At 55.8% G+C, this 17,894-nt stretch overlaps 1 protein-coding gene and 1 pseudogene across 1 annotated transcript; both read left to right on the forward strand.

The window, feature by feature from the left end:
* Positions 1–6,756: 6,756 nt before the first annotated feature.
* LOC113593473 (uncharacterized) lies at positions 6,757–6,855 on the forward strand (annotated as a pseudogene).
* Positions 6,856–9,308: 2,453 nt separating this feature from the next.
* Positions 9,309–16,743, forward strand: ERF (ETS2 repressor factor). The gene is made up of 4 exons (XM_027037626.2): positions 9,309–9,475; positions 13,889–14,123; positions 14,502–14,617; positions 14,724–16,743. The coding sequence occupies exons 1-4, from the start codon at positions 9,454–9,456 to the stop codon at positions 16,010–16,012; spliced, it is 1,662 nt and encodes a 553-aa protein (XP_026893427.1). The 5' UTR covers positions 9,309–9,453; the 3' UTR covers positions 16,013–16,743.
* The last annotated feature ends 1,151 nt before the right edge of the window (positions 16,744–17,894 follow it).

Genomic DNA, 17,894 nt, shown 5'->3' on the forward strand with positions numbered 1-17,894 from the left:
TTCCCACTACCGGTGCGAGAATGTGCTGTGACATATGGCCGGTTAACCCCGGGGGCTAGGAAGAAATCTCAGTTGTCCAATGGGGTTCACTGAGATTGAAGGAGATTCACATTATCCACTGTCCACAAAAGATTTGCTTTGAGAGTGGGGGAGATTTCACTGTCTACAACTTCACGAGTGGGGGAAGGGCAGAGAGAGAGAAGAGAGAATCCCAAGTAGGCTCTGCGCTGTCAGTGCAGAACCTGATGCTGGGCTCAAACTCATGACCTGTGAGATCATGAGCCAAAGTCGAACGCTCAACCAACTGAACCTCCCAGGTGCCCCTCAATTTTTATTAACGTTCATTTATTTATTTTGAGAGAGAGAGAGAGTAGGCGTGCAGGGGAGGGGCAGAGAAAGAGGGAAAGAGAATCAATGGGAAGGAATCTTACACTATTATTTACACTTACACTATTACACTAGTGTATTATGACTTACACCATTTCATACTATCATGCTATTTTATACTGTTTTCATAACATTCTAGAAGAGTTTGCACTGAAAAACTGAGTGGACTTTGAGGGAGCTTTTACAGGGCAGGTTAGACCATGTGCATTGGGTAGATGCTGGGTCTGAGGGAAGTTTATACTCATCAGAGTTCCCATTGCCTACTTAGGTAGACCCTCGGAGAATGGTCCACGCTGTTACAGAAGGGGTTCACAGCAGCTGCAGAAGGTCCCCCATACATGGAGATGTGCCCTGTCCTTGTTAATTTTGCCATGGAGATGAGACATTATAGTGTCCACGGGGAAGTGCGTGCTGGGTGGGAGTTCACATTGCCCAGAGACTGTATTGCGTTAGAGACTTCCGTTGATCAGGATGGTGTTTCAGGTTCCATAGTCAGTTGGCATCAGGCGTGGGGGAGAGTTAGCCTGTCAGTGGGGAGGGAGGTGTGCACTGTCCGTGAAGGAACTCACCCTGCCCAGGGAGCCCTCTGATGTAGTGAAAGGGAGCCTCTCCTGTCCCTTCAGGGTCGTCTTGGCTGTGGTCAGTTTACAGTGTTCACACAGGAATCCTCACTGCTTGTTGGAGTTACACCATGCACAAAGGAGACCTGTCTGTGGGAATTCACACTGTCCAAGGGCCTATTTTTTCTGTCATCCTGTCATCAAGGAAAGGTGCGCATAGTACCCTGCCCCTGAGAGAATTACATAGAATGTAATTAACTTAGTACACAATTCATTGACATTACACTGTCCTGCAAGGTGGGGGGTGATGTTGCCGGAAGCGGGATAATACAGGCTTAGCCAGGCTACTGGGGTCAAACCCAGCTGGGCTTCTTCTCTGGCTGTGTGACTTCGGGCAAGCCATTTAATCCCTCTGTGCCTCCATTTCTGCATCTGTATGGGGATAATTAAAAACAAACAAACAAACAAACGGAAGCCCTTGGCCTAGGGTTACAATGAATTTAGATGTGCAAGGCATTTGGGACAAGTGGCTCCAGCAGAGTAAACCCGCAAAGATCTTAGCTATTGTCGTGATTGTTGGTATCCAGGGGGTTATCACTACCTGAAGCGTTTATGCTGCCTCAGTCTTAACTGGCCACCTTCTGCACACTTTGTACGTGTATGCTGCTCGTGGTGCTGGTAGTGGTGGCGGCGGAAGTATTTGAAAGGATTCCAGGGTTTGGCCTATCTCTGGAGCATTTGCGGAGCTATCAGGAGGCACCGTGGTCTAGCACTTGATGTCCCAGCTGTAACAATGTTTAGCGTGGGCCTGGAACCTCTCTGAGTCTCACTGTTCTCATCTGAAAAATGGGGATCATCGGAGTACCTACCTGATAAAGTTGACGTGACGATGAAATGAGATGCCGAGTCCAGGTCCAGGGCCTTGTATATAGTAAGTGCTCAGTAAATAGGAGTGGCGATTTTTTTTAATGTTTGTGTGTTTATGTATTTATTTTGAGAGAGAGACAGAGTGAGTGTGTGTGTGTGTGAGCAGGGGAGGGGCAGAGAGAGAGGGAGGCACAGAATCTGAAGCAGGCTCCAGCCTCTGAGCTGTCAGCACAGAGCCCAACATGGGGCTTGAACCTACGAACCGCAAGGTCATGACCTGAGCCAAAGTCGGCACACAACTGAGCCACCCAGGTGCCCCTTTTAATGTTCATTTATTTCTTTTTGAGAAGTGGGGGAGGGGCCAACAGAGAATCCCAAGCAGGCTCCACACAGGGCTCAATCCTACAATCAAAGAGATCGTGACTTAAGCTGAAATCAAGAGCCAGATGCTTAACCAACTGGGCCACACGTGCCCCTAGAAGTGGCAGTTTTTATGTGCCCTATCCTGTGCTGGGCCCTGGGAAATCCCTGCCACTTAGGAATTAATTCACCATTTCTGGGTCTTTATTTGGGGCCTCAGTGTTCGTGACAAGTTATACTACCCTCTGGGGAGTCATCCTGTCTCATACCTGTGTGTGCTGCAGGGGAGTTAGGTAACTTTTTAAATAAAGTTTATTTATTTTTATTTAGAAAGAGAGAGAGAGAGAGAGAGAGCCTGAGCAGGGAAGGACAGAGAGAAAGGGAGAGAGAGAGAATCTCAAGCAGGTTCCACGCTGTCAGCGCAGAGTCCAGTGTGGGGCTCAAACTCACTAACTGCCAGATCATGACCTGAGCCATACCAAGAGTCGGTCACTTAACCAGCTGAGCCCCCTGGGCGCCCCAGTTCCATAACTTTCTTTTTTAATGTTTATTTATTTTGGAGAGAGAGAGAGAGAGAGAGCACAAGCCTGGGAGGGGCAGAGAGAGAGACAGACAGACAGACAGACAGAAACCCAAGCAGGCTCCAGGCTCTGAGCTGTCAATACAGAGCCCCACATGGGGCTCAAACCAACGAACTGCGAGATTATGACCTGAGCCAAAGTTGGATGCTTAATCGACTGAGCCACCCAGGCATCCCAGTTGTGTAACTTTTTATGGGAGAACTAGGATTTTTAGGAGGAGGGTGGATAATAGAATTTTATGATGGTTGTTACAAAGGCCCAGGGAGTTTAAATGGAACATGGGGTTTCGGGCTACATTATCAATGACTTAATAAAACTGACATAGTGACACTGAGGTGTGTTGGAACCATTGTTCAGTCCGTACACTGCTCACAGAATGCTCCCCTGAGGTGGCACTGTCCACACGGGGGCCCAGTGTCCTTGGGTTACACTCATGAGGCCAGGTGACGACGGGGCTACCCTGTTCACATGAAAAGTCACACTGGTTACAGAAATGACCCTATTTATGTGCTTGTCTCCACTGTGCATACAGGTTTACACAGGTTGTAGGAGCTGACCCCGTTGATGGAGGAATTCACACAATGTTAAACGGGCCATGTTGCCTCTAGGGTAGAGCACACTAATGAGGGAACACGCTATTTGTAGGGGGGCCCACCTTGTTTATTTGCCGTCTCACCACATATATGGGGCTCACGCTGTTTATGAAAGTTACACCACCTATATGGGGTTACACCGTTTATGTGGGTTGTCTTTGTATACGAGGCTCACAAAGTTTATGAAGACTGTGCTACTGGATGGGACTTGGGTCATTTATGAGGGCTACCCTGTCTGTATGAGGTTTATGAGGGTCATGCTGCCTCTGCTGGGGTTCACGCTGTGTTTGAGCATGCCCTGTCTGGGGTTTACACTATCCATGCGAGAGCCAGCCTGCAAATGGGAGTTTATATCAGTTATGGACTTTGTTCTGTCTGTAAGATGGACGCTGATTGTGGGCTTATACCAGTGTATGTGGACTCAGTTCATTTTAGCAGATACGTATTAGCAGACTGTTCTATGACCAACCTTGGGGTAGGCCCTTGGTGTAGAGCAGTGAAGAAAACAGACCAAATCCCTTTCTTTGTGGAGCTGGCCTTCAGTAGGACAAGCACACCTTTGCAGAGTTTTTCCTTGTATGCGGGGTCCACAATGGGGTTGATGCTCTTTAGGGGGTTGAGTTGGCATCAGCTGTCCATGAGAGTTTCTCTGTGTGTACGGGGCTACATTTATTGGTATTACATTGGGTACATGGGGATTCACTATCCAGAGATGAACTTATTCATTCATTCTAGATTGCCAGGCATTGTGCCAGGCTCTGGGGACACAGTAGGTAACAACACAGGCAAAAATCACTACCCTCGTAGAGCTGACATTATAGAGGGGGGATTCAGAGGAAGAGCAAATACATTACAGAAATACATGCCACATGAGGATAAGTGCAATGGAGAAAAATAGTGCATAGAAGGGACATAGGGGTCCAGGAAGGGGGCTTCAATTTAAAACAGAGTGGTCAGGAGCACCTGGGTGGCTCGCTCAGTTGAGTTTCTCTTTTTTTTTTTTTTTTAGTTTATTTATTTGAGAGAGAGAGAGAAAGAGAGAGAGAGAGACAGTGCCACAGAATCTGAAGCAGGTTCCAGGCTCTAAGCTGTCTGCACAGAGCCTGATGCAAGGCTTAAACTCATATATTGCAAGATCATGACCTGAGCCCAAGTCAGACACTTAACCTCCTGAGCCACGCAGGCACCCTGAGTTTCTGACTCAATCTCAGTTCAGGTCTTGGGGTCATGAGTTCAAACCCTGAGTTGGGCTCTGTGCTGGGCATGATGCCTACTTAGAGAAGAGAAAAGAAAAGAAAAGAGGAAAGGAAAGGAAAGGAAAGGAAAGGAAAGGAAAGGAAAGGAAAGGAAAGGAAAGGAAAGGAAAGGGGAAAAAAAGAAAAGAAAAAAAGAAAACGAAAAGAAAAGAGAGTGGTCAGGTAGGGCTTATTGGGAAGGTGGTTTCTGAGTAAAACCCTGAAGGGGACGAAGGGCAGAGCTATGCAGACTTCCGCGGGAAAAGCCTTCCAGGCAGATGGAACAGCACAGGCAAAATCCCTGAGGCAGGCATATGCCTGGCCTGTTGAAGAAATAGCACAGAGACTGGAGTGCGGCTGGCAAGGAAATGGAGGGGAAAGGTGGGAGGTGAGGTCAGGGAGGAAGAGCCTTGCTGGCCACTTCAGGGAGTTGGCTTTTATTCCCAGTGAACAGACGATTTGGGGCAGCAAAGGGATATCATCTGATTTACTAGAACCCCGCTAGCTGTAGGTGGGGCACAAGTGGCAGCCAGGAGGCCAGCGAGGAGTCCCCAGATCAGTGGGGTGGTGATGGTGAAGAGTAGCTGATTTTGAAATTTTTTTTTTAACGTTTATTTATTTTTGAGACAGAGAGAGACAGGGCATGGACAGGGGAGGGTCAGAGAGAGAGGGAGACACAGAATCCAAAGCAGACTCCAGGCTCTGAGCCATCAGCCCAGAGCCCAATGCAGCCATCAGCCCAGAGCCCGACGTGGGGCTCGAACTCACAGACCGCGAGATTGTGACCTGAGTTGAAGTTGGACGCTTAACCGACTGAGCCACCCAGGCGCCCCGAAGAGTAGCTGATTTTGAAACAGCTGAAGGTAGAGCACATATGGGAGTTCCCTTCAGACTGGGTGATGGGTGACAGAAAGGGGTCAAAGATGACACCAAGGAATCCAGCCAGGGCAACTTGCAAAATGGTGTTTCAGGTTCCCAAGATGGGGGAGACTGGGGTGGGGACAGTTTCGGGGAGCTCAGGGAAACCATTTTGACTTGGCAAACTTGAGAAATCAAAATGGAAGTGCTGGTGAGGCAGTTTGATGTGTGAGGTTGGGAAGCCAGTGGTGAGTCCTATGCTGGAGGAAAAAGATTTGGGTGTGATCAGCACAGAGATGGCATGTGAAACCATGGGGCTGATAGAGATCACTAAGGGAACCAGCAACAGATGGAGGAGGGAAGAGGGGGACCCAGCTCTGAGCCCCGGAACCCTTCAGCATTTCAACTAGGGGGCTGAAGAAGGGTGATACGCTAATGGGGTTATTACATTTTTTGTTTGGGAGTAGTCACACTGTTTAGGTGGCTACAGTCTCTATATATGGTGGCTCATATTATTTCTAAGGGAACTACAATGTTCAAAGAGTAGTAATGGCCCCTTGTTGCTTGTTATAGGTGATGGGTAGGTTGTGACAATGATTATCACCCATACGGTTTTCTTTTCAGAAGCGTGGGGATAGATAGGTTCTGTCCATGCCTTAGCCTGACAGCAACAGCATAAATGTCATCTACTGTCAGGACCGTAACTTGGAACAAGAACTACGTCCATGGGAGTGAGGGTGTCTTCCACCGTCTGGACAGAGTTGTTTTCTCCCTGGAGAATTACACTGTTCACTGTAGGCATGTCTTAGGTCTATGAGAGGTTGCACTTTTCACTTAGCTTCAGGGGCCTTCAGGTGGAGTTTTCCCACAGGGAATGAGAAGGTGGGAGGAAGTGTCCCCTTATTCACTGGAATTGATATGGCCTTCCATATGCCTTCACTGGGTGGCGTGCCTTTAAGGAATGACCAGTGGTGACGAATAGTCTCTCTGCCAAGTTTGTGATATGCGAGTGTTTCATACAGTAACGGTGGCGTTCACCTTCCCTGATTGGCTCTCAGTGTTCACAAGGCAAGTGAACTATCCAAGAGGGTCCACACTTCTGTGGTAGAGTCACATTGACCCCCTGGAGGTTACATGATCTGTGGATAGGTTTTCATAAACCGCCAGAGGTCACACTACTCAGGGGGCATTTTCACGAGGGACTCCCACTCTCTCTGACGGCTCAGTCTCCACCATGATGCCTGCCTGCTACCCATGATTGTATTTCATAGGAAGAGCAGGACTGAGTTATGCAACTGGGTCAGGGTGGGACTTATGCCATTAAGAGGCAATTTCTGGGATGATACAGAGAGGGTTAGAATCATGGGCCCTGCACAAGGGTGACACTCAAATTTGTGAATTGTTCCCTATTTTAAAAAGGGGGGGGGGGAGAGTTGTGCCTGGGTGGCTTAGTCGGTTGAGCGTATGACTCTTCAACTTTTATTTATTTTTTATTTTTTTTGCGAGACAGAGAGAGATAGAGTTCAAGCAGGGGAGGGGCAGAGAGAGAGGGAGACTTAGAATCCAAAGGAGGCTCCGGGTTCTGAGCTGTCAGCACAGAGCCCCACGCAGGGCTCAATCTCACGGATGAACTGTGAGATCATGACCTGAGCTGAACTTGGGCTTGCATGCACATGTGCTCACTCTCTCCCTCTTAAAAAAAGAAAAAAGGCAATTTCACACTGTCAGTACCCTGTATTTATTATCTAGTTGGAGTCTGTAGGGTAAGGGGTGCTTACATTATCCACAGGGTATATAGCTCATTCTGCTAATAATTTATTACCAGTATTTACTACATACTTACTTCATATCCCCAATTTCTTACAACAACCTGGTCATGTAGGGTCTAATAATATCCCCATTTTACAGATGGGGAAGTTGGGGCTCAACGAGGAAAATTCACTTGCTCTATGTCACAGACAAGAAGTAGCAAAGTTAGGGTTGCAACCCCCATCTTTGTCTTGTTGGTGGGAGTGTGGGATCACTAAAGTTGTTACAGACCTATTATTGTTGAAACTTTGCATTGTCTTTTTCTGAGGAGAGGTAGACAGTAAAGGTGTCAGTAAAGCTGATGGTGAAGGATGTGGTTTCAAATTGGATAGGTCTAAGTTTAAATCCTGACTCCAACACTTCCTGGCTGTAGGACTTTGACGGACTGATTTCCCCTCCGAGCCTCACCTTCTTAATCTGTAAGTGGGGATAACAATAGCAATTTCCCACTTTGGGATTTTGTGAGCATCAAATGACAAGATGCCCCAGACAATGCTTGGCCCAGTGCCTGGCACATCATGAGCGCTAGGAATTCGGGAGCTGTTATAATAACAATGATGGTGATTATTATTGCTGGACCACACTGCTCCCAGAGGGTTACAATATCCGTGGGGGAGCAGCACTGTCCGTAGGCAAGGTTACATAATTCCCCAGGGAGGTGATGCTTTCCCCAGGAGGCTCTGGTCTCTACGGAGGAAGAGGCTAGAGACTTCTGAGGCACAGGTTAGGGGACTGCTCTAATGCATCTAGGCACCCAGCAAAGGGTTGAAGCCCTAAGAAGCCAGAGTCACCCTCCTGGCCTTCTCACCCTGTGGCTTGTCTCTCCCTGCCCATTTTCTGTTTCAGTTTCTCTGAGCATCACCCCCACCCTGCAATATTCCCCTCCTTTGGTACCTCAAGAGTCTTCTCTGAAACTCTGTCTTCGGGCTGGGTCTGTGGATATTGCTTCTATTTGCCCTCTACCCTGCTGCCGGCTCCCGCTAGCCATCTGATCAGCGCTTATTTCCTGTTTCCTGAAGCCTCAGGCTCCATCCATCCCTCCCAGCTGCGGAGAACAGACTTAGCACTGCCCTACGCACTGGTCTTCATCCTTAAGCCCTACCTTCCTCTCTCCTGGCGACCCACCAGTGCCCCTTGGGAGCACATTTGTTCAGACTTTGGTCGCCCCCTCGCATCCTGGCCCACCTCCGGAACCCCCTGCCCTGGTGGTGGAGGTGGGGGTACCTCCGGCACCGGCTGTGTCCCCAGGACAGCTGCAGCGTGGGGATGGAGTTGGGGGGGGTGGGATGCTCCCAAATGCATTCTCTTTGGTCACTTCCTCCCCAGCTGGGATTGGGGCTATCTGGAAGGCCAAGACCCCATCCCGGAGGAGCGGAGGGCACAGCCGCCTCCCCATTTCCGATGCTGGGAAATGATTCCCACCCATTCCACCCCACCCCTGGACAGCTGCCCCCATTCAGGCTCAGGGCTGTGTGTGTGGGGGGGTGGTGGGGGGGGCAGGGTAAGGCCAGGGTGAGAAATGTGGTTTTGATCATCCTCCAAGGTCCTGACCCTGCCCCCCTGCAGTGAAGATTCTGCCCCCTCTCGAAAGGCCCATGCCTTTCAAAAGTTTTTGACCCCTTCCAGAGCCCCCCCCCCCCCCCCCCCCCACTTACAAGCTCCCAAAAGAAACTCTGGATTCCGCAGTGGGCAGGAGAGGAGGAGGGGCGACAGGTCACGAGCGCGGAGGACTTAAGTTATCTGCAGACTAGGAGCCTCGGAAAAGGGTCATGACCCCCAGGACCCTATCCCACCCCCACCCCCTCCTTCCTTCCTCCCCTGTCGCGCGGCCCCTTTAAGCCCAGAGCCGGCCGGTCCTCAGTGGCTGCGCGCCGGCGAGTGTGTGTGTGTGTGTGTGTGTGTGTGTGTGTGTGTGTGTGCGTGCGCGCGTGTGTGTATGTGTGTGTGTGAGTGCGCGGGGAGGGGGCGGGCGCAGTGTCTCCATGGCGACGCGGCGGTGACGTAGCCGGCCGGGGGGCGTGGGCGTCCCGGCCCCGGAGTGCGATATTAACCCGGGAGGCGGCGGCGGGGAGGGGAGAGGCTCTGAGAGGCGAGGCCGGGTGAAGCGCCGAGGGCGGCCCGACGGGCGCGGGACGGGACGGGGCAGCGCGGGCGCCGGGAGCTGCGGCCCGGAGTCGGGGCGCCTAGCCCCGGGCCCCCCAGCATGAAGACCCCGGCGGACACAGGTGGGGGCGGGGGCAGCACGTGTGGGGGAGACTTGTTGCCCGGGGAAACCAGGCAGAGAAACTTTGGGGGGGGCTGAAGGGTTCCGGGGCAGCCGGAGTGATCCCCAGTTCTGGGGGGACCCCAAGCACTCGAGACCTGTTGCTTCTCGTGGCGCGAGCGAGGGGTGCTGCATGGGACCCCCAATTTCTGGGTCCGGGCGGAGTGGTGTGGGCGCTGCGAGTCCTGGTCCTCTCCCTACTGGACTCCGAGAGCTGGGTTCTCCCCCACTCCCGGGATCACGGGGGTGGCGGGGTCCCTCCCCGCCGCTCTGTCACGTTGCACTCTGGGGGCCGGGACGTGTGCGGGGCGTGGGGGGGGGGCTGTCCACGGGGCCCGCTATTCGCGGTTCTGCGCTGCGCGGTCCGGCCCATGACCTTCACCGCGGCGCGTGCCCCGCACCGGCTTAGAGGGGATACGGGATGGTTTCTAGAAGGAGGGCGTGATTGGGGAGCCCAGGACTCGGGGTCCGGGCTGCGCCGCCCCTCCCCCGCCCGTCTCCGCCGGCTCCTCGCTCCCCCGCCCGCGCCGAGTCGCAAAGTTCCAAAGCGCAGCCCGAACGTTCGAAAAAGGAACTTTTTGTTTCCGACCTTAGAACGCGCGGCTTTAAGGTGGCTCCGGGGAGACCTGGGTACCCTCCTCCCGCGCGGCCGGGGCCCCGGGGTGGAGGAGGGTGGGGAAGGTGGGGGGGACGCGGAGGCTCCCCCTTCGCCCCCCCTCCCTCATCCAGCTCTTCTCTTTCAACCGGCCGTCTTTTCCCTCCGCCCCCCTCTTCCCCGCCAACTTGCTCCTCCTTAAGGGGCCAAGGTTCCCCTCCCCCCCTGTCGGCGGGCGGGGGGCAGCGGGATTAACCCCCCTCCCACTCGGACTTTCCCCCCTCCCCTCCCCCGCCGCCCCCGGGCTCGCGCGGGCTGGACTTTGCGCCCGAGCGCGCTGGGGGGAGGGGTCCCAGCCGCCCCCTGCCCGTCTACCCCGTCGGAATCCGGCCCGGGGCGGGGACGGGGGAGGGGGAAGGGGGCCGGGCGCCGCTGTTCAAACTTGTTTCCTTCCCCCGGCGGCGGCCGCGGCTAGGGCTCCTGTGTGCGGGTGTGTGCCCCGACCGGCCCACCCACCCCGCCCCCCCGCTCGGCGGGTGGGGGCGGCTCTTAAAGGGCTCCGAGCCGGGCTCCGGCGCCTGGGGATTGGGGCCGAGGAGGGGGGCAGGGGGGTGGGGCAGGGGTGCGGAGTGCTGTAGGGTCAGTCACGTGCGTCCCACATACTCTCTGGCTCCCACAGGCTCCAGGGCTGCTGGGCCTTGGGGGCAGCAAGAGCCTTTTCTCGCCCGAGGAGGGGGCCTAGGCGCCCAGACAACCCCGCCTCGTCTTCCCTCCCTGCTACAGGCCTTTGCCTGGTGGGACCGGCTGGGCCGCTCCCCTAACCCTGTCTTGGGGCCGAGCCGCGTGTGGGTTCTCCGCCTGGGGGAAGGGGCGGGGGCCTGGAATGGCCTCCCGATCGGTCCATCGGTGCGTCTGTCTGTCTGCACGCCCCTCCATCCGATCCTCCATCCCGGCCCCTCTCCTCTGCCGCGGCTGTTTCCCACTTCCTGTTTTCTTCCCGGCTCTGGCGCCACCGAGGGCTGCCTGGAGTGTGGGGGAGGTGGCAGGGCCCCCCAGGAGGTCGGCGTGTTCTTCCTCTGCCACCACCACTCCCTTCCGACCCCCATAGTCTCTTTAAAAAAAAGTTTGGCCAGTCATGTGAATTTGGGGGGTGCCCAGGAGTTATGCCCCCCGCCCCCCAGGTTTCCAGTCTGTCTAGGAGAATCCCTACCCCACCTCTGTGGGACCCAGGTGTGCCTTCTGGGTCCCTGCCATCCCAGCCCTTCCTGTCTGTCTGCTGCTACCTCTCCACCCTGTCTCAAAGTGTCTTGAGCCCCTCTCTCAGTGTCAGCTGCTTGCTCCTTCTATCACTGTCCCCCATGCTCCAGAGGTCCTCTCCCCCAAGCTTTCTTGGTGCAGGCCCGGTGGTTCCCTGTTTTAGCACGTGGACCCATACACAACACACACTCACACATGCTCCCCTTGCCCGTGCCTGGCTCCTGGCTCCAAGGCCTGGGGAACAGAGCCCCATTGAGACACCCTGACGTCACCCCCGCTCTTCTTCTCCCCCCAAAGCCAGGAACAGGCCCTCATGTATGCCATGTCCGAAGAGGAAAGCCTGGTAGGGGTGGTCCTGGGAGTGGGGAAGTCCCTGCCTGGGTTGGGATCCAGGGTCCTAGCCCCAGAGGGAGCTTGGTCAGGGAAGGGGGGGTTAACAAGGCAGCCTGGGACAGCCCCCGGAATGCAGCTTGAGGCCTTTCCAGAGCCCCCCACCTCCCTTCCGAGTTCCCTTTGTGTTGCATGTAGTCTCTCTCACTCCTCTTCTGCAAAGTTTATTTTTAGCCTCCTGCTCCCCCGCTCCCAGGACTGTCGCTGCACACACGTTGCCTGGTTACCGGGACAAGGAGGCTGGGGCGGGTGGGCTGGAAAGGGTGGCTTTAATTTGGGGGGAGGGTGAAAGTCAGTACACCCCCAACCCCAGACTAGTGTCTCAGGGGCTTTGCCCCCCAGCCCCCCTTTTGGGTCTGAGAACCAGATTGGAGCTTAGGTAGGAGAAGCACGGAGCTTGGTGCTCTGAGTGGGGGGTAGGAGCATTTTGGAGGAGGTAGAGGGTACATTGAGCTAGTGATTTGGTCACTTGGGTTCTCAAGGGCCTCTGGCCCCTGAAGAAGACCCTGGGACCTGCATTCTCCAGCAGGGTGAGGATAATGGGATGAACACCTGGATTCCTAAGAGAGGAATGGGGCTATGGATGCTGCGATCTAAGGAAGGCATTGTCAGGGGCTGTCACTTCTGAATGGAGCAGGGGCTGTTGTTGGTATAGGACTCTGGGTCTGTGACCAGCTGGAGGTCGTATCCTTGGAGCCCTGAGGGGCTTGTTTGAGGCTGGGATTTCTGAATGGGGCAGGGACTATGAGGGGAATGCTGGCCATCCCATTCTACCCAAGGCCAGGGCTCAGGAAGCTGGGTCGCTGTGGGGGATAGACTCCGCTCTGGATTTAGAAGAGGTGGTCCCTGTGGGAGTAGGAACTGCTGAACCCCTGTGTCCCCAAGGGGAAGTATCCCCTGTTGGATTCCAGACTGCAGTGGTGTCTTTGAGGGAGGCTCAGCATTGCCCTGGGCCTGGTTCGTACCTGCTTGAGCTGAGGCTTGAGCCGGGGCCAGAGGCCAGAGGCTGACCAGTGCAGCCTGACTGTGACTTGGGACCCCGCCCATTTTAGTTGTCCACCTTGGCCTTCTCCCTCTGGTGGCACCAGGGCCCCTGCCCTGCCTCCCCCTCCTTCTCTTCTTCCCCTTCCCTCCTCCCACCCCTCCATTACCGGCTGCCTAGTGCTGAATTATTGATGGCCCCTGATTACCCGGGGGTTTGGGAAATGACAACAACCGCAGCCCCCCCCCATCGACCCCCCCCAGGCTGCCCACCCCCTCCAGGGACCAGCCAGCCCACCACCAACCTCTACCCAAGGTTAATGCTGGGGGCGGGTAGGCAGGTGGGCAGGGAAGAAGCTGAGGATGAGAAGGCGGAAGGGGGAACGGGCTGTAGCATTGCTTGTTCAATCTGCAGGCCTGGGCTGGGGCCTTCCAGCCAGGTTGGGTCCATGTGCCTGGGTCTGGGGAGGGCAGTGCAGCACAGAGGGTCTAGGGCTCGTTGTGGGGGGGGGGGGGGCAGACAGTCTGGGTTTCACTCTCCAGGGAAGACAGAAGCCTCTGTGTGTGCAAGCGCTGACCTCATCGTCAACCAGCCACCCCACCCCACTCCTCCTGGTCCTTTTAAGAAAAAAAAAAAAAAAAAAAATCATCAGGTCCTGGGGTGGGAGTAGGGCTCTGATACGTTTTGGGAGGGAGACAGTGTTATGTTCCCAGGAGGGGACTGGAACTGTGGGGTGGGTTGGGGGAGGGGTATAACTGGCCCTGAATGGGAGTGTGGGGGTTGAGGGGGGGCTCGCCCCAACCCGCTGGCCACGTGTGCCCCTTCCTGCCCCTCCCCCACTGGCAGCCCTGCCCGCCGGCCTGGCTTGGTGCCTGGCCCCCTGGCACTGGCCCCGGGACCCGCCGCCGACGGTTTCCTGTTTCTCCCGGTGTCGCTGGAGCAGGCTCCAGCTTCCCTTCCCCCCGGCTCCCGTCTAGCCCCCTTACACACAGACACACACTGTCTCCCTCTAACCCAGGTCCTGACTTGGCGGAGGGGAGACGGCTTTCCCCATGTTGAGGGTGGGGTAGGAGGGTGGACCCCGGGAGGGGACCTGGAGCCCTGGACTCTGTGTCCTGACCCGGGGCCACTCCCCTGCCTCCTGTCCTCAGGGTTTGCCTTCCCAGATTGGGCCTACAAGCCAGAGTCGTCCCCTGGCTCGAGGCAGATCCAGCTGTGGCACTTTATCCTGGAGCTGCTGCGGAAGGAGGAATACCAGGGTGTCATCGCCTGGCAGGGGGACTACGGGGAATTCGTCATCAAGGACCCTGATGAGGTGGCTCGGCTCTGGGGCGTCCGCAAGTGCAAGCCCCAGATGAATTATGACAAGCTGAGCCGGGCCCTGCGGTGAGGAGGGCAGAGACCCCTGAGCAGACATGGATAGCCCCCGCTAGTTGGGGAACCCGTAACCCATGGGAATAGACTTTGGGTTTGATCCTTTGCCAAATCATAGCTGTGTGACCTTGGGCAAGTCTTAATCCTTCTCTGAGCCCATCTGTCGTGTAGAGGTGTCCTGCGGAGAGAATACAGTCCTGGGTGTGGCGTCTAGTTTGGCCCCAAGCCTGAGGGGAGAGCTAGTTTCCATTCCTTCCGGGCACTTGATTTCTCTTGTGTGGCCCAGGTTTCTTGGTCCCCCTTTGTGAGCAGCATGTAACGCATGTCAAGGAATGGGGTCTAGACTCTGGTCCCGTTGACTGATCATTCGATGGGTTTCTACATCCACAGCTATTATTACAACAAACGCATTCTGCACAAGACCAAGGGGAAACGGTTCACCTACAAGTTCAACTTCAACAAACTGGTGCTGGTTAATTACCCTTTCATCGATGTGGGGCTGGCTGGTGAGTAATGGGGCTGGTGGGCATGGGTTCAGAAGAAGCAGAGGGTCTGTGTGTATGTCCAGGCTGGGCCAAGGGCCTTGACACCACATCTCCCCTCTTCTGCCAGGGGGTGCGGTGCCCCAGAGCGCCCCACCAGTGCCATCGGGTGGCAGCCACTTCCGCTTCCCTCCCTCAACGCCCTCCGAGGTGCTGTCCCCCACCGAGGACCCCCGCTCACCACCGGCCTGCTCTTCATCCTCATCTTCCCTCTTCTCGGCTGTGGTGGCCCGACGCCTGGGTCGAGGCTCAGTCAGTGACTGTAGCGATGGCACGTCAGAGCTGGAAGAGCCACTGGGAGAGGACCCCCGGGCCCGACCGCCAGGCCCTCCAGAGCTGGGTGCCTTCCGCGGGCCCCCACTGGCACGCCTGCCCCATGACCCTGGCGTCTTCCGAGTCTACCCCCGGCCCCGGGGTGGCCCTGAGCCCCTGAGCCCCTTCCCTGTGTCGCCTCTGGCCGGGCCTGGCTCCCTACTGCCGCCTCAGCTCTCACCAGCTCTGCCCATGACGCCCACTCACCTGGCCTACACTCCCTCACCCACGCTGAGCCCTATGTACCCCAGTGGTGGTGGGGGCCCCAGTGGCTCAGGAGGAGGTTCCCACTTCTCCTTTAGCCCTGAGGACATGAAACGGTACCTGCAGGCCCACACCCAAAGCGTCTACAACTACCACCTCAGTCCCCGCGCCTTCCTGCACTACCCTGGGCTGGTGGTGCCCCAGCCCCAGCGCCCTGACAAGTGCCCGCTGCCGCCCATGGCACCGGAGACCCCACCGGTCCCCTCCTCAGCCTCGTCCTCCTCTTCCTCCTCCTCTTCCCCATTCAAGTTTAAGCTCCAGCCACCCCCGCTGGGACGCCGGCAGCGGGCAGCTGGGGAGAAGGCTCCAGCGGGTGCTGACAAGAGTGGTGGCATTGGCATTGGCGGCGGCTCAGGCGGGCTGGCGGAGGGGGCGGGGGCGCTGGCCCCACCGCCACCACCACCACAGATCAAGGTGGAGCCCATCTCGGAAGGCGAGTCTGAGGAAGTGGAGGTGACTGACATCAGCGATGAGGATGAGGAAGATGGGGAGGTGTTCAAGACCCCTCGTGCCCCACCTGCGCCCCCCAAGCCCGAGCCCGGCGAGACACCTGGGGCAGCCCAGTGCATGCCCCTCAAGCTGCGCTTTAAGCGGCGCTGGAGTGAAGACTGTCGCCTGGAGGGGGGTGGGGGCCCCACTGGGGGCTTGGAGGATGAGGGTGAGGACAAGAAGGTGAGGGGGGAGGGGCCTGGGGAGGCCGGGGGGCCCCTCACCCCAAGGCGAGTGAGCTCTGACCTCCAGCACGCTACAGCCCAGCTCTCTCTGGAGCATCGAGATTCCTGAGGGCTGTGGGCAGGGGGCCCTGTTCCCCCCACCTCCCATGCTTCTTTTGCTGCCTTAACCCCCCCCCCCCCCAAGCCCTGGAGGTAAGGACAGCTCTCTGGTGTCTTCCCTGCCTCCTCCCCTTTCCTGCCCCATGTTTTGTATAAAACTTTTAATTTCTTTTTTTTAATGGTGAGGGTGGGTGGGTGTCCAGGGCTGGGGGCTTTCCCCTATCTGTGGGTTTCTAAGCTCCAGGCAAAGTGGTGGGGGGGGTAGGGTGGGGGGAGTTGAGGGGGCCACCTCCATTCTGGGGAATTTATATTTGAACTGAGGCTCCAGCCTCAATGCCCAGGAACGTTTTTTATTACAATCTCTTAGGAAGTAAAAGCCTTGTCTCCCTCCCTGTTCTCTGCCTCCTGTCCCTGTCCCTCTCCACTCTCGTCCATCCTCAGTCCTGATCCTGCCTTCCCTGCCCCTCCAGGGGCCCTGAGTGCCTGGGTTTCTCATACCCCACAGGGTTGCAGCAGGGGAGGGAGGGACATTTTATGATGAACCAAAAATTCCATGTTGGGGGGGTGAGGGGCAGAGGAGGGGGAGGGGTGCCGCCCATAGGCCACAAATCTCTACAAGTGCCTGCTATCCCTCTCCCACTCCTCCCCTCTCATTCCAGCACTGGTCCAACCCCTTCACCCCCAGCTGCTCCTAGGACTAGCCCATAGGCAGGCGGGTGGGGGGGGGGGTGGGAAGGGGGTGCCCTGAAACCAAACTGGAAGCCCCCTCTGCCTCCTAGCTGGGGCCCCTGGGGTGGGGGTCTGTGGTCAAGCCTTATTCTGTATTGGGGACAGTGGGTGGGGGGGGGAAGGGAAGTTGGGGGGCTGCTGGAGAATGTATTCAAAACAATAAAACTTTGGACCTTTGGATGTGGTGATCTGTCCTGGGTGTTGGGTACAACAACTAAAAGGTCACATACAGCCTTTGTTTGATTCTGAAAGACAGGAACCTAGATTGGCTCTCCAACGTATCTATGGCCAGAAGGTCTAACCCTATCTGAGTGGGTCAAATCGAGGCCTGGAAAATGATCTGACCTCAGGGGCATATAACCCCCAGGACCTGATGATAAACGTCTCAGGCATACTCTTGCCCTCTGACAGCTCCCCTATTCTGTAGGGATCTACTTATCCTTGGAAGCGCTTTAGATTCCACCACCCTATTGTCCTTGCTTTTCTGATCACCTGAAACACCTTTGCTTTCTGGTTCTGTGTATTCCCCTGTCGGTGTCCCCGTGGCCTGGAAGGGGACTTTGGCAACAGGCCTGCAACAACTCTGGAAATGCAGACCTTGCAAGGTACCTCAGCGGTCTCTGTCAAAGCAAGGGAACATCCCCTGCCAGCGAGTTAAGGGACAGGCTTAATCCTGGTTGTTACTGATCGACGACGTGCTATGTACCAGGTACCTAATACCTAGTTAGCTGCAGTGCTTTATTTCTAACACCCAGCAATGTGGGGGCAAGCAGTTCGATGACTTGCCCAAGGCCCTAACCCCAGCCAGGACTTTAAACGAGGTCTGTTTCTGAAGCCTGTGTTCTTTCAACAACTCCTTTTCCTCAGGCCAGGACAGTTGGATCTAGACAAAGGTTTCAATCATAGGATCTGAAAGGTGAGCTCCTAAAGCTAGACGTTCAGGCTGGAGAGCTTGATTCAGGGATGAAAGAGCCAGGAGAAGGAATCCAAGCTGAAAGGGTCCTTAGAGACTGCCCAACCCCTACAGTGCAGGTGAGGTGCCTGAGGCCCAGAGAGAGGAAGGAGTTTCCCCAAGGCCACACAGCTAAGAAATGAGGTGGGAATTGAGGGCTCAGGCCTGTTGGACTGGCTTCATGGAGAAACCCCACCCTGTGCAACTCTGA

This window comes from Acinonyx jubatus, chromosome E2 (genome assembly GCF_027475565.1).
Source record: "Acinonyx jubatus isolate Ajub_Pintada_27869175 chromosome E2, VMU_Ajub_asm_v1.0, whole genome shotgun sequence".
NCBI lineage: Eukaryota > Metazoa > Chordata > Mammalia > Carnivora > Felidae > Acinonyx > Acinonyx jubatus.

What these genes read in the sequence shown, in the direction of transcription:
- ERF (XM_027037626.2), top strand. Translation starts at nt 9,454, where the DNA reads ATGAAGACCCCGGCGGACACAG. An exon ending in GAAGACCCCGGCGGACACAG is followed by an intron (nt 9,476 to 13,888) that starts GTGGGGGCGGGG and finishes TCCTGTCCTCAG; the next exon opens with GGTTTGCCTTCCCAGATTGG. An exon ending in CATCGATGTGGGGCTGGCTG is followed by an intron (nt 14,618 to 14,723) that starts GTGAGTAATGGG and finishes CTCTTCTGCCAG; the next exon opens with GGGGTGCGGTGCCCCAGAGC.